Source organism: Uloborus diversus, chromosome 8 (genome assembly GCF_026930045.1).
Source record: "Uloborus diversus isolate 005 chromosome 8, Udiv.v.3.1, whole genome shotgun sequence".
Lineage (NCBI taxonomy): Eukaryota > Metazoa > Arthropoda > Arachnida > Araneae > Uloboridae > Uloborus > Uloborus diversus.
Window position 1 is genome coordinate 43,674,080 of NC_072738.1, and position 15,920 is coordinate 43,689,999.

Consider the following 15,920-nt stretch of genomic DNA (forward strand, 5'->3'; position numbering starts at 1 on the left):
GGTCTAAGCACTTTTTTTTTTTTTTGCAAATTTTAGATTTATTGTTTGATTGCAGTAATTGCATTGATTATCGATTATAAATATTTATAATCGTAAAATATTACTTACACTTACATAAAAGAGTTTTCTAATTACAATTTCATTTATTTCAAAAGAAAAAAGAAATGTGTTCATTTTGTAATACCCACAGCTTATATTCAAATCAAATCGAATTTCCTCTTATCAGCTTTTTGCGTCCATGACGTCCATAATAAATTAACAACAGTACTATAAAATACTTAAAATCTTTTTAAAATATCAATTATTTGTACAAATTATAGATCAAACACTTCATTTTGCCTGAAGCAAGACGGTGACTACATATTCGCCGGTTGGTGCAATTTTCTACCATTGAATGTAAAAGGGAATTTATAACACGAAACAAAGATAAAAAACAACTTTTTAAAAGTATATCTGAATCAAGTACACTGTTACAATTATGGTACAATTTTAAAACCTTTTTGAAATTACTAAAATACATGCAAAACTTGCATTTTACTTTTTGACGGAAGAGGAATGCTGTTGGAGTTATGATTTATTCAATTTTTAAGCCTACTAATACGTCCGTTTTTAACAAAGATACAGTAAACACATTTTTTTCCCTTTCTGTGATTATTTACTATGTAAAATGCACAGCTGTTGGGGTGATAGCATCATGTAAGGAGGAATTATAATTTTTTCCCGGTTGGTATATTTTTGTACCAAACAGCATGAATGGGTTAATAGGTAACAATTAGTGCTATCAAATTATTTCTAATACAAGTTTACTAGTTAAAACAAACTTATTGGAGTTTCTCATCAAATTGATGTTAGTTTTGCCTAAGTGAGACCATTTTTCATATGAGTTGTATAACAAGAACTTATTAGGGTTTAAAATAACGATATCAAACTGCAAAAATTTGCTGAATTACAAAAAAAGTGAAACACTTATAACATCACAGAAAGTTTTGTAAAGTGAGGTGGTTGCTTGGTGAGCAAAAAGCGCTTCCAGCCAAACAGCATTGAAAATAATTTAAAAGATCTATTCATACTTCTGAGAAGTTGACATTGGCGGCAGGTTCCAGCAAAAGTAGGTGTGCTGAAAAAGGAAAACAGGGAGAGTGGTAACTTGGCAGGCAATCCACATATTATAACTTTTTAAGGCTTTTGAGGTTTCGGGTGAAGGCCTTCTTTTCTGCGGACAGGAGTGTAAGGTTTTCTTGACGGGGAAAAATTTTACAACAATGTTGTTTTTGAGGAGATTGATAGTTACATGCATTAATTACTTTGTATTGATAGTTATTTTCAACCCTCATTATATTGTACCTTCCATTCAGATATAGCACTTGCACTGTTGTCTCATCCATTTGAAAATTTCAATCCAAAGTATCCAAGGTAGTTCAAGCACCAGTCATAAAAATTAACTTAAATTTTACCAGTCTTATCAAAGGTATGATTTATGAAGATTTTACAAAAATTAAGGAACTTGATTGTTCTTGAAAAGATTGGACAAAAATCTGGAAATGTTGAGTTACTCAAATGCAGGGATTATTTTTAACCTTTCATAAAATTTTGGCTATCATGTGAGTCATTAGAACTATGTAATATCATAGCTTTATTATTAATATAGTTCTAAAAATATATAATTCGGGGGAAAAAATCTTTTTTGATGATCAGAATGGGTTCTGTTCAATTTTCAACAAGAATTGGAAATCTGGTATTGTGAAATTGTTTTTCAGATTCGTATTTCAGTCTTTATGTTGTGTTCTACTGTAATGCTTTCATTTTTGTTATTAAGACTTAAAATTTATTTTTATGTGTGTTATACAAGGTGCTTGTAATTAAAGTGCTGATTTCAAAACACTAATTTAAAAACGACTGGACTTGATATTTCCCCAGAACAGTCATGAAACCATTGGAAAATATTAGTTAGTTGATTACTTACGTGGTTCTGGTTGCCTTTCGAGAGTAAAGGTTCTCAAAGTTCGGCGAAGGAAAAAAAATAGTTCCAAAATTGCCAATTGATGACAATGTCAGGGTAATTTAAGGGGAAAAGCTTACTATAGATATTTGTTAAGCACAAAAATGTTATTTGCCAAAAAAATACTATAAATTCCAAGTTTCCAAATAGTTTATTAGTGTTTACAATGAAGACAGGGCTAGTGACAAGAGAAAAAGAAGTGCTTAACAAAATAGCTAGTTTATGGATAAGTAATGCATTAATTTTGTTTCATATACTCCTTTACTTTGTTCTGCTACTCACTGTGTACTGGAAACTCAAAATGACATGTTTTCCACCAGATTAGAGGTTATCTACAAAAAATTTGGTTGCTAACTAAAAATTTGACTTTTCAGGTCTAGCAGTCATGTTTTTAAAATATTTTAAATTTGTTGAAAGATAAATTTTTATGTATAGCTTGATATACAGGTATCCCTCGTGTAACACGGTTAATTGGTTCCGTGTAATATTGAAACCGTGTTGTACGAGACTTTTTTATAAATTCATTTTTTACTTATTTTTTAACCTAATTAATCATGTACATATCATAAATCATGTCGATGTGTACCGTGTTGCATCGAAACCATGTTCCGTGTTGTATCGAAACCAAGTCATTAGGTGCAAATTTTATAATTGCTGAAATTTCGGCTCAATAGAAAATACAAACGAAAACTGGCTACCATAACATACAAAGAGCCCCTGATTAAAAAATAAGTTATAAATAATAAAACTTAATTATTTTACATACGTCAAATGAAAACTGTTATGCACATAAAGTTTGTCTGAGCAACAACAAAACAAAATATAAAATAAAATAAATAGCATTATTTTATTTATCGTTTGCCAAATTTAGCATATGTTTAATCCTAATGTTATTTTTGTACAATGCATTGGAAACAAAATAATGTTTTTGCTCTTAGAACACTGATGGAAAAAAATCAAAGTATGTATTTATAAGTCAAAAGTTAATGTTATACAAGGAAGAGCCAAAGACAGACAATTTTTCGTAAAAGTTTCATAAAAACAGAGTAAACACTTATTACAATGATTATCATACATTTTTTAACAGTATGTTGAACAAAAACGAAATTCCTTCTTTTAAAATTTGTGTTGCATCAAAACGGAGTAGTATTTAAAATCAAGTTTTGTTCTGGGTAATATCAAAACTGTGTTATAATAATCGCTAATTTGGTACCGTGTAATATCGAAACTGTGTTGTAGAAGTACCATGTTATAAGAGCGAAGCCTGTACACTTAATTTTGTATAGCTAGCAGCGATGGTGTTCTCATAACTCTCAAAACATTGTTTAGAATTATAGCATATACCCTTAAGCTTCATAAGCTTTCCTTTATAATTCAGGTTCTATCATTGCATTTTTAAATTTTCCTAAGGCAAAAGTAATGCATCAATGTTGACCACATTTTCCCTTAAGTAATCTTATTTCTTCATATTTCTTAACACTTATTAAATCAACGCCTTTTGAATGCCTTATAATCGCATACATGTATTGTGCATAATGGATTCCTGGGAGTATACCCTCAGAAAAATTGATGGGAGCATCACTGGTTGGCAGTACGTTATATTCATTTATTAAGATTTTTTTTTTTTTTTTTTTTTTTTTGCATATTTTAGTTAGAAATGATCCATGGAGCAATAACTCTTTAATGAATTCAACAGATGATGTGAATAACTGTGGTACTGGATTTTCACCAACTCATAATAATGTATTAGGTAAGAGTACTTATACATTTAAAAAAAAATGTTTTTCATGCCATTTTCTCTCACAAAATCCTTGCAGTTTAGTTGGAAAATGTCAAAGTGTCATTTAATATAAACAAAAATTGAAATCATTTAACAAATTTTTTCCAAATGGAACAGTGTACATTGACCACTTGTAATGCACTACTTTAGTGGTAAACTTATAGTGTTTGGTATACAATAAAACCTTAATAAGTATTTAACCAGATAAGTGGCCACTCCGTTAAAATCGTTTTCCTTTGGTCCCGACAAGGTTTTTGACCCTCCTTTACTTGTCACTAAATTTAATTCTACCCTGGCTAACTAGTCATTTAAAAATTGTTTTCTAAAATCAGGGTTCGTACGCTCCTTCAAAACTCCTCCAATACTCCTTCATTTATGAAAAATTTTTGAAGGGCCCTTCAAACTCCTTCATTTTGGTTTTAACTCCTTCAAAACTCCTTCTTTTTTAGTTCATGACTTCATAATCTTCCTCTATATCAGAAACTTAAAATACTTCGATTGACAACTAACTTCGTCACTAAGGTGATTTTAATGTAGTAATTTCATGCATTTATTTTTTTCGATTTACAAATTGATCATAGTTAATTCATAAAAGTTGAAGGTGAAAATTTTATTAGAAGACTAAGACATTTCATAAGTGAAGTAAAACATGCTTAAATGGTGCTTGGCTATTTTTTCAAGTTTTAGGATTATTGTTTTTTCCTCCACCACACTCTCAGCAGCAAAAGGCAAGTTGTCTAATTATTTTTTAAATATTTAAAACTACATAAGTAAATGTACTACACTAAGTGATTGCGTTAAAAAAAACAATTGTTTAGTTAATTGCAGTCATGATATTGTAAAAAGTGTCATCCACAAGTGATGTCACGCTTTGAGGAGGAGACGGGCTCATGAAATTGTGACAAGGGGAAGAGAGAGGGTGACAAAAAGTAACATTACACAGTTAGTGTAACAATATGTTTGTAAAAAATATGACAAGAGGAGAAGTTTGGGGTGAAGTGTGACACTTTGTGATAAAGGGTGCTGATGGTCAAATATATTGAAAAAAAAGTGTGACACCGTTTAATGACACTCCATTAGTACTCCTTCAAAATCTCATTTTACTCCTTCAAAACTCCTCCAAAACTCCTTTATTTTATTTCTGAAACTGAGTACGAACCCTGTAGAATTCTCCTTTCTTATGAAAGGCAGTATGCAGAATTTTAAACTAGATTCCCGATGCAGTGAAAAAATTTCCTTTGTGGGACAAAGACTTTTACAGTGCAATCGTCCCCGAGTTTTCAATAAGGGAGAGTAGCTCTCTATGTGGCTCATTTCAACTGTTTGGGAATATTCAGTTCTTGGGATCCTGGCCCTGCTTGAAATTTCGTTCCTCACTGCTGGTCATTCAAAGCATACTTCTTGCTGTAACTCTACCTAGTGTAGACGTTTTTCTTGAACATTCTTGATTATTGATAACAACATCTCAATCTGCTCTCAAACAACTATAAAAGCTTTGACTTTTGAATTTTAAAAGAAAAGCAGAGCAGTTAGCCTGAGGATAGCGATGCCGAGTATATGAATCAAACTCCACCCAGCAAGACGGAAACAATCGAAAACCTTTAGAAAATTTGTCAGTATTCAACTATCATTCACAAGGTACAACAGGCGCAGAATTTAAAGCTCTTATTATTTTGGAAAAGAGAGTTACTTCTAGTAACCAACAACTTAACCAATCAACATTGATGAGTTATTTTAATGTTAAAATAAACTCTTTGTAAATTTAGTTTGGTTTACTATTTAATTACATTAAAAATGTCACGGATATTACATAGATTAAAATGAAAGTTTCGGCCAAGACAAACAAAACTTCTGACCTCTTCCGGGGAAAAATCCTGATTGAGTGCTGCAAGTTTCTTTTTCAGCAATTTTGTGTCACTTTAGAAAGCTCTCCATGTATTCCTTAATCCTATGAGTAACTTCCAACCCTTTTATTTTAGTCATCAACATTAAGTAGTGACAGCTATTCTACCTTTTCCAGTTGGCACCAAAAATTTTAAGCAAAAGTGAAACTGCTGTCAATGCAGGCATTATGCCCCAATTGTCCTTTATATTGCCTGCTTCTTCCTGTAATCTTGGAACGCACTCCAAGTTCATAATTGTTAGCTCTCTAGGGGGTGGAATGTTCTCGGCTGCATTGAGCTATTATGGATAGTCAAGGCCTCAACTATTCTGAAAGAGTTAAAGCTCATGACACCTATTTACCTGTGGACAGGTCAGTCTGCTTGGGGATAAAACCACCTTATCTGTTCATTTGGGTATTACCACCCATTCTCCCATTATCATTTTTCTTTGAATTGGTTTTTCAGTTGTCGCTAAATAAATTTTAGACAAAATTACTGTCCCACTATTTCTAACCCTTCTATTTAGTCTCTTGTAGAATATCGATAAAGCATGTTATTTCATACTGTAAATAAGCTTAGCTTTTTCTGGTTCATGCAAGAAAAAAATCCGTAGTATCAATCTTGACTGGCAGTCCAACATTTCTGATAAGCTGAATGTTGCTTTATTAGGTAGCCCATTAAAAGCTAAAGATGGCGAGCGTAAAAAGAAAAGCACTATCAATTTGTGAAGACATAGACACTGTAAATAAGTTGCAAAGCAATTCTGATTTAAATTTACATATGCATTTTTATTTTTCCCCATTTTATTTATTCAGTTTTTACGAATAATGGTTAATACGAACAAATGCATGAATTTTTGGCATTTTGTATTAACCAAGTTCAACTGTGTGTTAGTATATACATATATATATATATATATATATATATACATATATGTACATATATATATATATATATATATATATATATATATATATATATATATATATATATATATATATATATATATCAGGGGAATATGAAAAATAATATATTCTACACTTAACCAGTGCCTAATTGCGGCTAAAGCATTAAATGTATTTTAAATATTTGGTGTTATGCACGTGTTCCACCTCCAGTGACCACCCAGTTAATTTTTACTGCTTAAATGTAGTTGTGGTTAAATTTGTCGGTTTTGCATTTGTTCTTGCACACCTTGTTCAATTTTTTTCAATTTGTTGTTATTTTGTTATTTTACATTTACTTCGTGCATGACTGGAGGTGCAACACATGCATAACACGAAATATATATATTCTCTTGTAGTTTAGCAATAAGAGCATTAATGCTCATAATTTGAATTGATTTTATAACAAGAAAGATTTTTTTTTCAGTGAATAAAAATCAATCAGTAAGTTAAATTTTTTTTTTTTTTTTTTTTAGAATCAAATGCCTTTGATATGATGGGAATGAAAAAGTCTATTTCTGCTGATACATGTACTCGTCCGGCTTCCCAAGAAAATTCAAGTTCCATAGATACGTTTTTGAGTACAGATTCCAGTTTGATAAATTTTGATGTGGCAGCCAGCAGAACTAGAACACTTGGTATGCTTTTTTTAAGTTTTTGGTTCCTTGAATAGAAATGTGTGTATGGTTACGTGTATTTTTAATCCCTTGAAAAATTTATTTCTTTACTTTTTTTATTATATTATCAGTAAAATTTCTAAGTAAAAGTTGTACAAGCACACTAGATTGATGACAAAATAATTTCAATATCAATTCAAGAAATTGTGAAGAGCATTTATTTTCCCCCTGTTAGTAACAAATTCCAAAATGATACTTGTAAAATCAACTGACAAGATTAATTAAATGTCTCTATTTCTTATTAAATGTATTTAAATTGTATGATACGTAACATTTTCTTGTATAAGTTATGTGATCATAGTTGATCCTATTTTAAGTGTTTCTCATTAGATTTAAGATTTTCAATTCCCAGTTCCAAGAAAAGTCATTAATTTAAGTGAACAGCTCATACTCCTTTTGTGTAAACTTCAGTGAGCTATTTTAGTAAACCTGTTCAAGTATTTATTTTGGTTTGCACTGTGGAAAACTTCAAGATGTATACAGGTAATTCTCCAAGATGTGTAACTTCTGAACAAAAATATTTTTCAACTTCATTACCTTTTGTTTTCTTTTTTTTATTCTTGCATGAAAGAGTTAGCTACTAGAAATAACCATGGCCCAGCTAAGTTCCAATTATTTTACTCATAAATAAAATATATAAATACCTTGTTCACGGAAATTAAAAATTAAAAAAAAAACCTTAGTGTTTGAAAATAGAGGCCAATTTAATATCAAGGAAGTAATTTTGTTAATTGTGCAATGAGCTACTTTAATGAACAGTGTGAATCTAATACTAGGCTCTCTTAATTAAAGTACGGCTTACATTTTAGTTACCCTTTCAGTTCAAATTTGTGTTAAAAATAGTATAATATTGATAGACTAGTCGACCCGTGCGGAACTCCGCACTGTGCTTCGAATCGTTTCATAAGGCATTTCGCTCTTTAAAAATTTCAAAGGAAGAACATTATGAAGAAGAACCGAAAAAAGTAAGCGCAGAAGAGAAGGCATGTAATTTAAAGACATCAGCAACAAAACCTCGTTAAATACAACGTTATACGTAGTGACTCGTGAAAAAGCAATAATTGTGCATGTGAAAAAACACGTTGTGGCAAATACAGTCCTGCCCATGTGATCATCTGACGGGAAAAAAAGGAACATTAAAGAGATATTTATTGGCACGGATTAGAATTGGCGCCATTCTGATTAACAGCCCGACACCCCGACAAACCCAGCAACTGCGTCTTCTTTTTCGAAAGCTATTCATTGAAGGAATGCGTAGTAAAAAACGCAAAAAAGCTTTTTGCTGAAAAAAAAATAAATAAGATCATGCTTCTATGTTTTGTCATTAACCAGCATGATACGATTTAAAATTATTCGTAAAGCATGGAATTTGATTAAAGAATGACGAAGATCTCACGTAGCGATTGAAACAAACACTCTAGAGAAGTAATAAATTAGATTGAAAATAAGTGTTTTTACCTTTGAATAATGAACTATTTCGCATAGAAGGTTGCTTTAACCGTTGCGGCTTAAATTCCCGCACATGTTTTTCTTTTAATCGAACACTTAAAATTCAAAACCAAAACCAGTTGAACTGAGTCCGTTTTTTAAGTGTCGTTTTTCGAACGTAGACAAAATGTTTTTTTTTTCAGCAGAAAGCAGAGGAGTAGAAAATGATTTCTTACTAATGAAGTTGATAATAATTTTAATGTTTTATATCGTATTCGCGCGAATAAAAAAAAATAAAGGTTTACTGGGTGAAACTCGTAGTTTTAATTTGGCGTAGTATTTTTTCATTTGTACAAAAGGTCGAACACTGCTATTAGAAACATCTACATTTCAGCATGCAATGAAAATGTTTTTCTGCAGAAAAAGGATTTCCTTGAGGTAAATCTAATATTTTTTTATGCTTACATTATGCTGAGTGGTCTGGATGTAGTTAAAACTTAAAAAAAAAAGGCAGATCACCCTTCAATTAACAGTCAACTTATCCGAATGATAACTGTAGAGTGCATAAAGGAGTCGAAACACCAAGTAGCATTCTCACTGCATTTATTTTATTACGTGTGTATGTTATGAGTGCATATAATGCGTAATATTAATGTAAATTTGATATTTACATCAATATTACGGATTTTGTCTGATAACCCAAGCTTGCTCGAAGTTCAAATAGTTTATTGCCGAACGCTCTACCGAAAAAAACTTATCAATTTAACCGAACAACAAAGTTCAGTGCTTTTAAGCTTTATTAAAATACAAACACACACACACACATGCACGCACGCACAGTAGGGTGGAACGAAAAAAACGAAGTTTTTATTTTCGAATCGTAATAGTGCGGAAAAGTTGCGATTGGTGAAGACTTACAAAACAAAACAAAGATTTTTAAAATCGGATAATATCTTCCGATCCCGCAACGAGCCTGAATATTTGAAAAAATGGAAAATTTCGTGTTTTCTTAGTGATTTTTCAAAAATTTTGTTTTATGTTTCTTTTTAAAGCACTAAGATGAAAAAGTTACGATTGGTGAAACCTTCAGAAATTAAAAAAAAATTTGAAATCGAATAATACCTTCTGATCCAGAACCAAGCCTAAAAAATCGAAAAAGTTGAGAATTTCAGGATTTTTCCGAATTTTTAACATTTTTGGATGAATGTACTTTTTCAGGCTACAGAACGGAGAAGTTACGTTTAATGAAGACTTCAAAGTGAAAAAAAAATATCTTTTTGAAATAAAACAATATCTTCCGATCGCGCAACGAACCTACACGTTTGAAAAAATGTAAACTTTAAGCCTTTTTTTCAGTTTTTTTTTCTTTTAGTTTAACGATCCCCATAAGTTCGGTATAAAATACTAATAGAAGAACGTTTGTTTATAAAACAAATGTGATATTTTAGTACTAGAGCCTGCCTGTAAATTGTCCACATGGCCCTTTAATCCCGCGATACTCATATTTGTTTATGCCGCTTCAGTGTATGCATCTAATACGCCCCATTAGCGAAATAAAGAACCGCAAAAATTTCACAGAAGGTGCCATTCATGTTTACAGAACAATTCAAACCTGTCGATATTTACCTGAGAATCTAAAACAAGTTGTTTACTAGGGTGGAACGAAAAAAAACAAAGTTTTTATTTTCGAATTGTAATAGTGCAGAAAAGTTGCGATTGGTGAAGACTTACAAAACAAAACAAAAAATTTTAAATATCTTCCGATCCCGCAACGAGCCTAAAAATTTGAAAAAAAAATGGAAAATTTCATGTGTTCTTAGAGATTTTTTAAAATTGTTGCTCCAACGTTTCTTTTTAATACTCTAAGACGGAAAAGTTACGATGGTGAAGCCTTCAGAAATTTAAAAAAACATATTGAAATTAAATAATACCTTCTGATCCAGAAACAAGCATGAAAAGTAAAAAAATTGAGAATTTCATCTTTTCTTAGTGATTAAAAATAAAATTGTTCTTGTTGTTTTTTCCCCGGTGTTACAGGGAAAAGCCTTTAAAAAAAACCCTATATTACACATAAACATTAATTTATTTCTTGACTTTTAAGGTATATTCGAAACAAGCAAAACTACCATTCTTTACAACAATGAAACATTTTCAAATAATAAAAAGTTATAAAATATTTACCAAATTTACAATCCAGTACACAAGTCTTATTGTTTTAAGTGTTAGTTGTTGAAGCTAATTTATAATCAGATTTTTTGGAAAATTCGGGCATAATTGATCTGGATTTCAATGTTGCTCTTATGTACCCATCTTTTGATTTAAATCCACACACTTTGAGTGAAGCTTCCGTCATTAGCTTCACACATCTTTCGACAGCTTGCGTATGGCAGAGGAATAGTTTTATATCCCAGTCGGGTATAGTGCCTGTTACAATAAAAATTTCAATGTCTTTGTTAGGAACTTTTCGAAGAAAAGGTGGAGAAGATAGCCTTGTCGTGTTCCAATTAATAATCTCTGTGTAACCTTCTGCTTCGAAATTTAGAGATGGAATTGCAAAGTTTCTAATGCTTTTGACTTTAGAAACAGATTCTCTGGCTTTTAAGACGTTTTTAAATGCTAGTTCTCTTATGTGCCCCCTTTCATTAAACACCATTGCCATTAATAAGTTTTCGGGATGCGCAAAGAAAGAGTTTCTTTCAATGACAGCACAAACAGCTTGTTTTAGATTGTCAGGTAAGTATCGACAGATTTGAATTGTTCAGTAACCATGAATGGCATCGTCTGTGAAATTTTTGCGGTTCTTTATTTCTCTAATGGGGCGTATTAGATGCATACACTGTACTAAGCGGCATAAACAAATATAAGTATCGCGGGATTAAAGGGCCATGTAAACAATTTACAGGCAGGCTCTAGTACTGAAATATCACATTTGTTTTATAAACAAACGTTCTTCCATTAGTATTTCATACCGAACTTATGAGGATCGTTATACTAAAAGAAAAAAAAAAGCTGAAAAAAGGGCTTAAAGTTTACATTTTTTCAAACGTGTAGGTTCGTTGCGCGATCGGAAGATATTGTTTTATTTCAAAAAGATATTTTTTTTTCACTTTGAAGTCTTCACTAAACGTAACTTCTCCGTTCTGTAGCCTGAAAAAGTACATTCATCCAAAAATGTTAAAAATTCGGAAAAATCCTGAAATTCTCAACTTTTTCGGTTTTTTAGGCTTGGTTCTGGATCAGAAGGTATTATTCGATTTCAAATTTTTTTTTAATTTCTGAAGGTTTCACCAATCGTAACTTTTCCATCTTAGAGCTTTAAAAAGAAACATAAAACAAAATTTTTGAAAAATCACTAAGAAAACACGAAATTTTCCATTTTTTCAAATATTCAGGCTCGTTGCGGGATCGGAAGATATTATCCGATTTTAAAAATCTTCGTTTTGTTTTGTAAGTCTTCACCAATCGCAACTTTTCCGCACTATTACGATTCGAAAATAAAAACTTTGTTTTTTTCGTTCCACCCTAACGCACAGGCTATTATTATTTTTTTTATTTTATTTATTTTTTTTTTTTTTGCCAAAAGCGACGTAAAAAATTGGAAAATTGTATTAGAACTTTGCTTTAAAAAAAAATATGCATAAGAACTTCAAGCGGCATCAAGGTTTTGAAACAGCAAGACGCGTTTCCAAAAACTTAATTTTTCGACCGTAAGTCTATTTTTCGTCATTAGTCAGCCTGACAAGTTTTAAGAGGGGAATAATATACGAGAGGGGAATAATATGTAAGCTTAGATATTAAAGAGAAATGTTTTAATTTTTGCAAAATTTTTACAATTTGATTCTGCAGGCTTCTTGAAGAGTTATAACATAGATGGCAGCACGTGTTCATCATTTAACAGCACGGTTAAAATACAAAATAATTTGAAATAAGCTCTTTTTTAAGCGTAGCTTTTCGAATGCAGTAGAAATGTGATAGGCTATTTGTTTTTTACAAAAAGAAGAAAAAAAATTAGTTTACCCTTCAAATTGAGGTAGTATTTTTTTTTATTTGTACAAAGAGTCAAAAACTCATTAGAAGAATCTTTATTTCAATATACGATTTATTATTTTTTATGAACAAAAAACAATTCCATTGTTGTCTGAAATCTTAAACTTGTTACTTATATTTTCGCTTACATTATGCTTTAATTTTCTTACCAGAGCCAAAGCTTAAAACGAAAAAAAAAAAAAAAAAAAACGTACAATTCAGAAGTAATTTAGCACAAAGTCACTTTAAGTTTTCATATCAGCAAGGAGCGTTTCCTTCTCATTTATTCTATTTCTTCATAGTTGTTATTCACTTAAGCAAGTGTTCATGTAATGCGCGATATTTCTCTAATTTTTTTGTTGCAGAGTGTCCGGACGTGGGCCCGAACACGCATTCTCCTGGTTACGAAGAGAACGCTCTGCCGATCAAGCTATTCAGCTCTGTCGGTCATAGCGCAAATTAAAGTTATAAGTTTAACCGAAAACCTCATTCTGGTTCTTTAAAACAGGTTTTTCGGCTGAAAAAAACAATTTTTAGACCGTGGGTCTATTTTTCGTCAGTAGCCAGCACCATAAGCTTTAAAATAAGGCGTAAATCAAAGAAATCGATCAAGAATTGAGGAAAATCTGGCGTAGAAACCAAAAAAAGGCTACAGAAATAATATATAAGGATTTCCAAATTAGTAAATTTGAGAATACACTGGTAGTTTATAATTTTGGTAGACTGCCTAAAATTGATGTATTTTGCCTCCATCATTTATTCTCTCCTCAGAAATAATGACATCGATAAGGTCTGTCACAGTGGTGAGGAATTTTCTATTAATATAGGCCTAAAATATACATTTTTCAGGGAAAGAAATTTTTTCTTCGTTGTTACAATCTGCATATCTTAAGCATGTGAAAACATGTGCACTTCTTGTATTATATTAATTTACAACATTGAAATTCAAGTTCACGGAGGTAAAAATTCTCAATAACCACACTTGGTATTTAAAACAAAATCTCTCTTCTTGTTTTTCAACAAAAATCTCACAACTTCTTTATGGCTGAAAATAAATAAGGAGCTCCCTTGTATTATGGAAATAACATGTGATGTCATTACTGTTAATCAGAAATGGCATTTTATGTTTGGGTAACGGAGATGAGAATTTATTGTGTGACATATTTCCTTATCCTACTAAAATAAACTGAAACATAATATTGCAAAATTAAAAATACTTAAACAATTAGTATTGGAGACACTTGTGAAAGAAATAATAAATAAATAAACATTTACTTTTAATTGAATAAGTTATTAAGCAACGTAAACAGTTACACCAGTGTGACATGCCACAGAGGTGAGAATTCACATGCTGTGAACTAAAAACATTAAAATAAAAATTGTTATTAAAAATTTTTAGGCAGGTTTAAATAGATGTATGTTTGATGAAATTAAAAAAACATTATAAAATGAATTGTTCCCCAAAGTTTTTACTGTAAAAGGCATGTGACAGAAAAGTTACACTTTTTGAAGAATGACCCATACATGAAAACTATATATGCTTGAAAATAAAAAAGTGACATAAAAAAATTTAAATCAAGTTTCCATTCTTCTTTTTAAAAAGGCTTCTTTGAATAAGTATTAATTATTCATGTATTGTTCCCAAAAAAATATTTAATTACCTATTGTGCTTTTGAGAAATCTCATATTACACAAGAACTTAATGCTTTTCTTATTTTATTTTCTCTGTTTCAAATTTAGGCAATCCATTTCAAGCTGCAAAGCCATCGCCTTTGTCCATAAATGAATTAAGAGCTCAGAACGGCTCTCAAATTTTTCAAGCTTCAGCGGAAAATACCCTTCCAACGTCAGCAAGCATGCCTTTGCAAAATATGATGTATACAAATGCCTCTTACTTTAGTCAAAATGCCACACCGTCGCAAAATCCGTTTAAATAAACTTATTATATTTTAGATTTATTTAGTGGCTAATGTCTCTGCTTAAGAGTGCATCATAGGTTTTAGTTAAATGCTTACGTCAATTTTACAAATAAAATGAGCACCTTAAGTTTGAATAGTATTGTCTTTTTTTTAACCTATGATCTAAAGAGCAGTTGTTCTCAAACTATTTTAAATTTTGACTTCTTTATAAATGTTAAATTTTTTATGAATCTAAAGTAAAATTGAAATGTTGTTATTGGACGTAGCATCTTTTATCTTTCTAACAAAAAAAAAAGTTTTATTTTAACCAAACTCCAAATTTGAACTTTTTGTTAATTGACTTGATAAAGTTGTATATATATACTTGTTGAAAGGCAAAACTTACAAGGGAGAAAGCTAGATTATTTTTGTAATCACCTAAAACAATGGTTCCCAACCTTTTCAACTCACATGCTCCTTTTTGTATATCATTAACTGAAATCTCAAGTCTATGAAGAAGGTTTTTAAACTTCATTAAAATGTGTTAAATCATTGGTGCCCAACCTGACCTGTGAGCCACAGGCAGCCCATTTTCCTCAATGTTATAAAACAAACAAGTGTCCTGAGACCTTCTACAACACTGTACCATCCCAAACAATCTGGCAACAACCCCCATCCAGCGCCAGATCTAGGGGGAGCAAGCTGCCCTGGGCGTAACCTCTGGGGGTGGCAAATTCACCCTTGTTCCATTTGTTTTGTTGAAATTTGATATACAAACTTGAGGGAGGACGGGTTAGGGCAACAGTTTCAAGATTTACACCAACTCTGAAAAATCGAAGATCCGGCACTGCTCCTCCTCACAGACACTTTCCTACTATGCTGCATCAATAACCCAAACCCGTTGATGAGACATTTATAAACAGCATATATTATATATGTTTGTGTGTATATATATATATATATATATATATATATATATATATATATATATATGCATATAGACATGTTCTAACGGCGAGGTGGAGGGCACAATCACCCGGGTGGTACTTAAAATGGAGTTAAAAGTCTATAAAAATTATAAATTTTTCAATTTTGACAAATTTTCCTTGCATTTTTTAAATTGTATGTAATCTATCAAGTTGTAGTTATGTTTTTGATGGTAAGTCCACCATAAAATCTGTTCATAATTTATACTTGTCTTTCAATGTGTATTAGCTAACTGAAAGTTTCGTTACATCACACAAATAAAAAAAGAATTGTTTCTCAAAATTGTATGAAGTTCATG

The 15,920-nt window shown here is 31.1% G+C and overlaps 1 protein-coding gene across 3 annotated transcripts in view; it reads left to right on the top strand.

Annotated features, from left to right (window-relative positions):
* The window catches only part of LOC129227562 (epsin-2-like), a 42,318-nt gene extending 26,765 nt beyond the window's left edge, over nucleotides 1–15,553 (top strand). The window contains exons 7-9 of one of the 3 annotated variants that reach the window (XM_054862141.1): nucleotides 3,651–3,749; nucleotides 7,083–7,244; nucleotides 14,478–15,553. In XM_054862141.1, the coding sequence (XP_054718116.1) occupies nucleotides 3,651–3,749; nucleotides 7,083–7,244; nucleotides 14,478–14,674 (458 nt within the window). In that variant the 3' untranslated portion in view covers nucleotides 14,675–15,553. The remainder of the gene's footprint in view (nucleotides 1–3,650; nucleotides 3,750–7,082; nucleotides 7,245–14,477) is intronic. The other 2 variants (XM_054862142.1, XM_054862143.1) reach the window with 2 other exon arrangements.
* The last annotated feature ends 367 nt before the right edge of the window (nucleotides 15,554–15,920 follow it).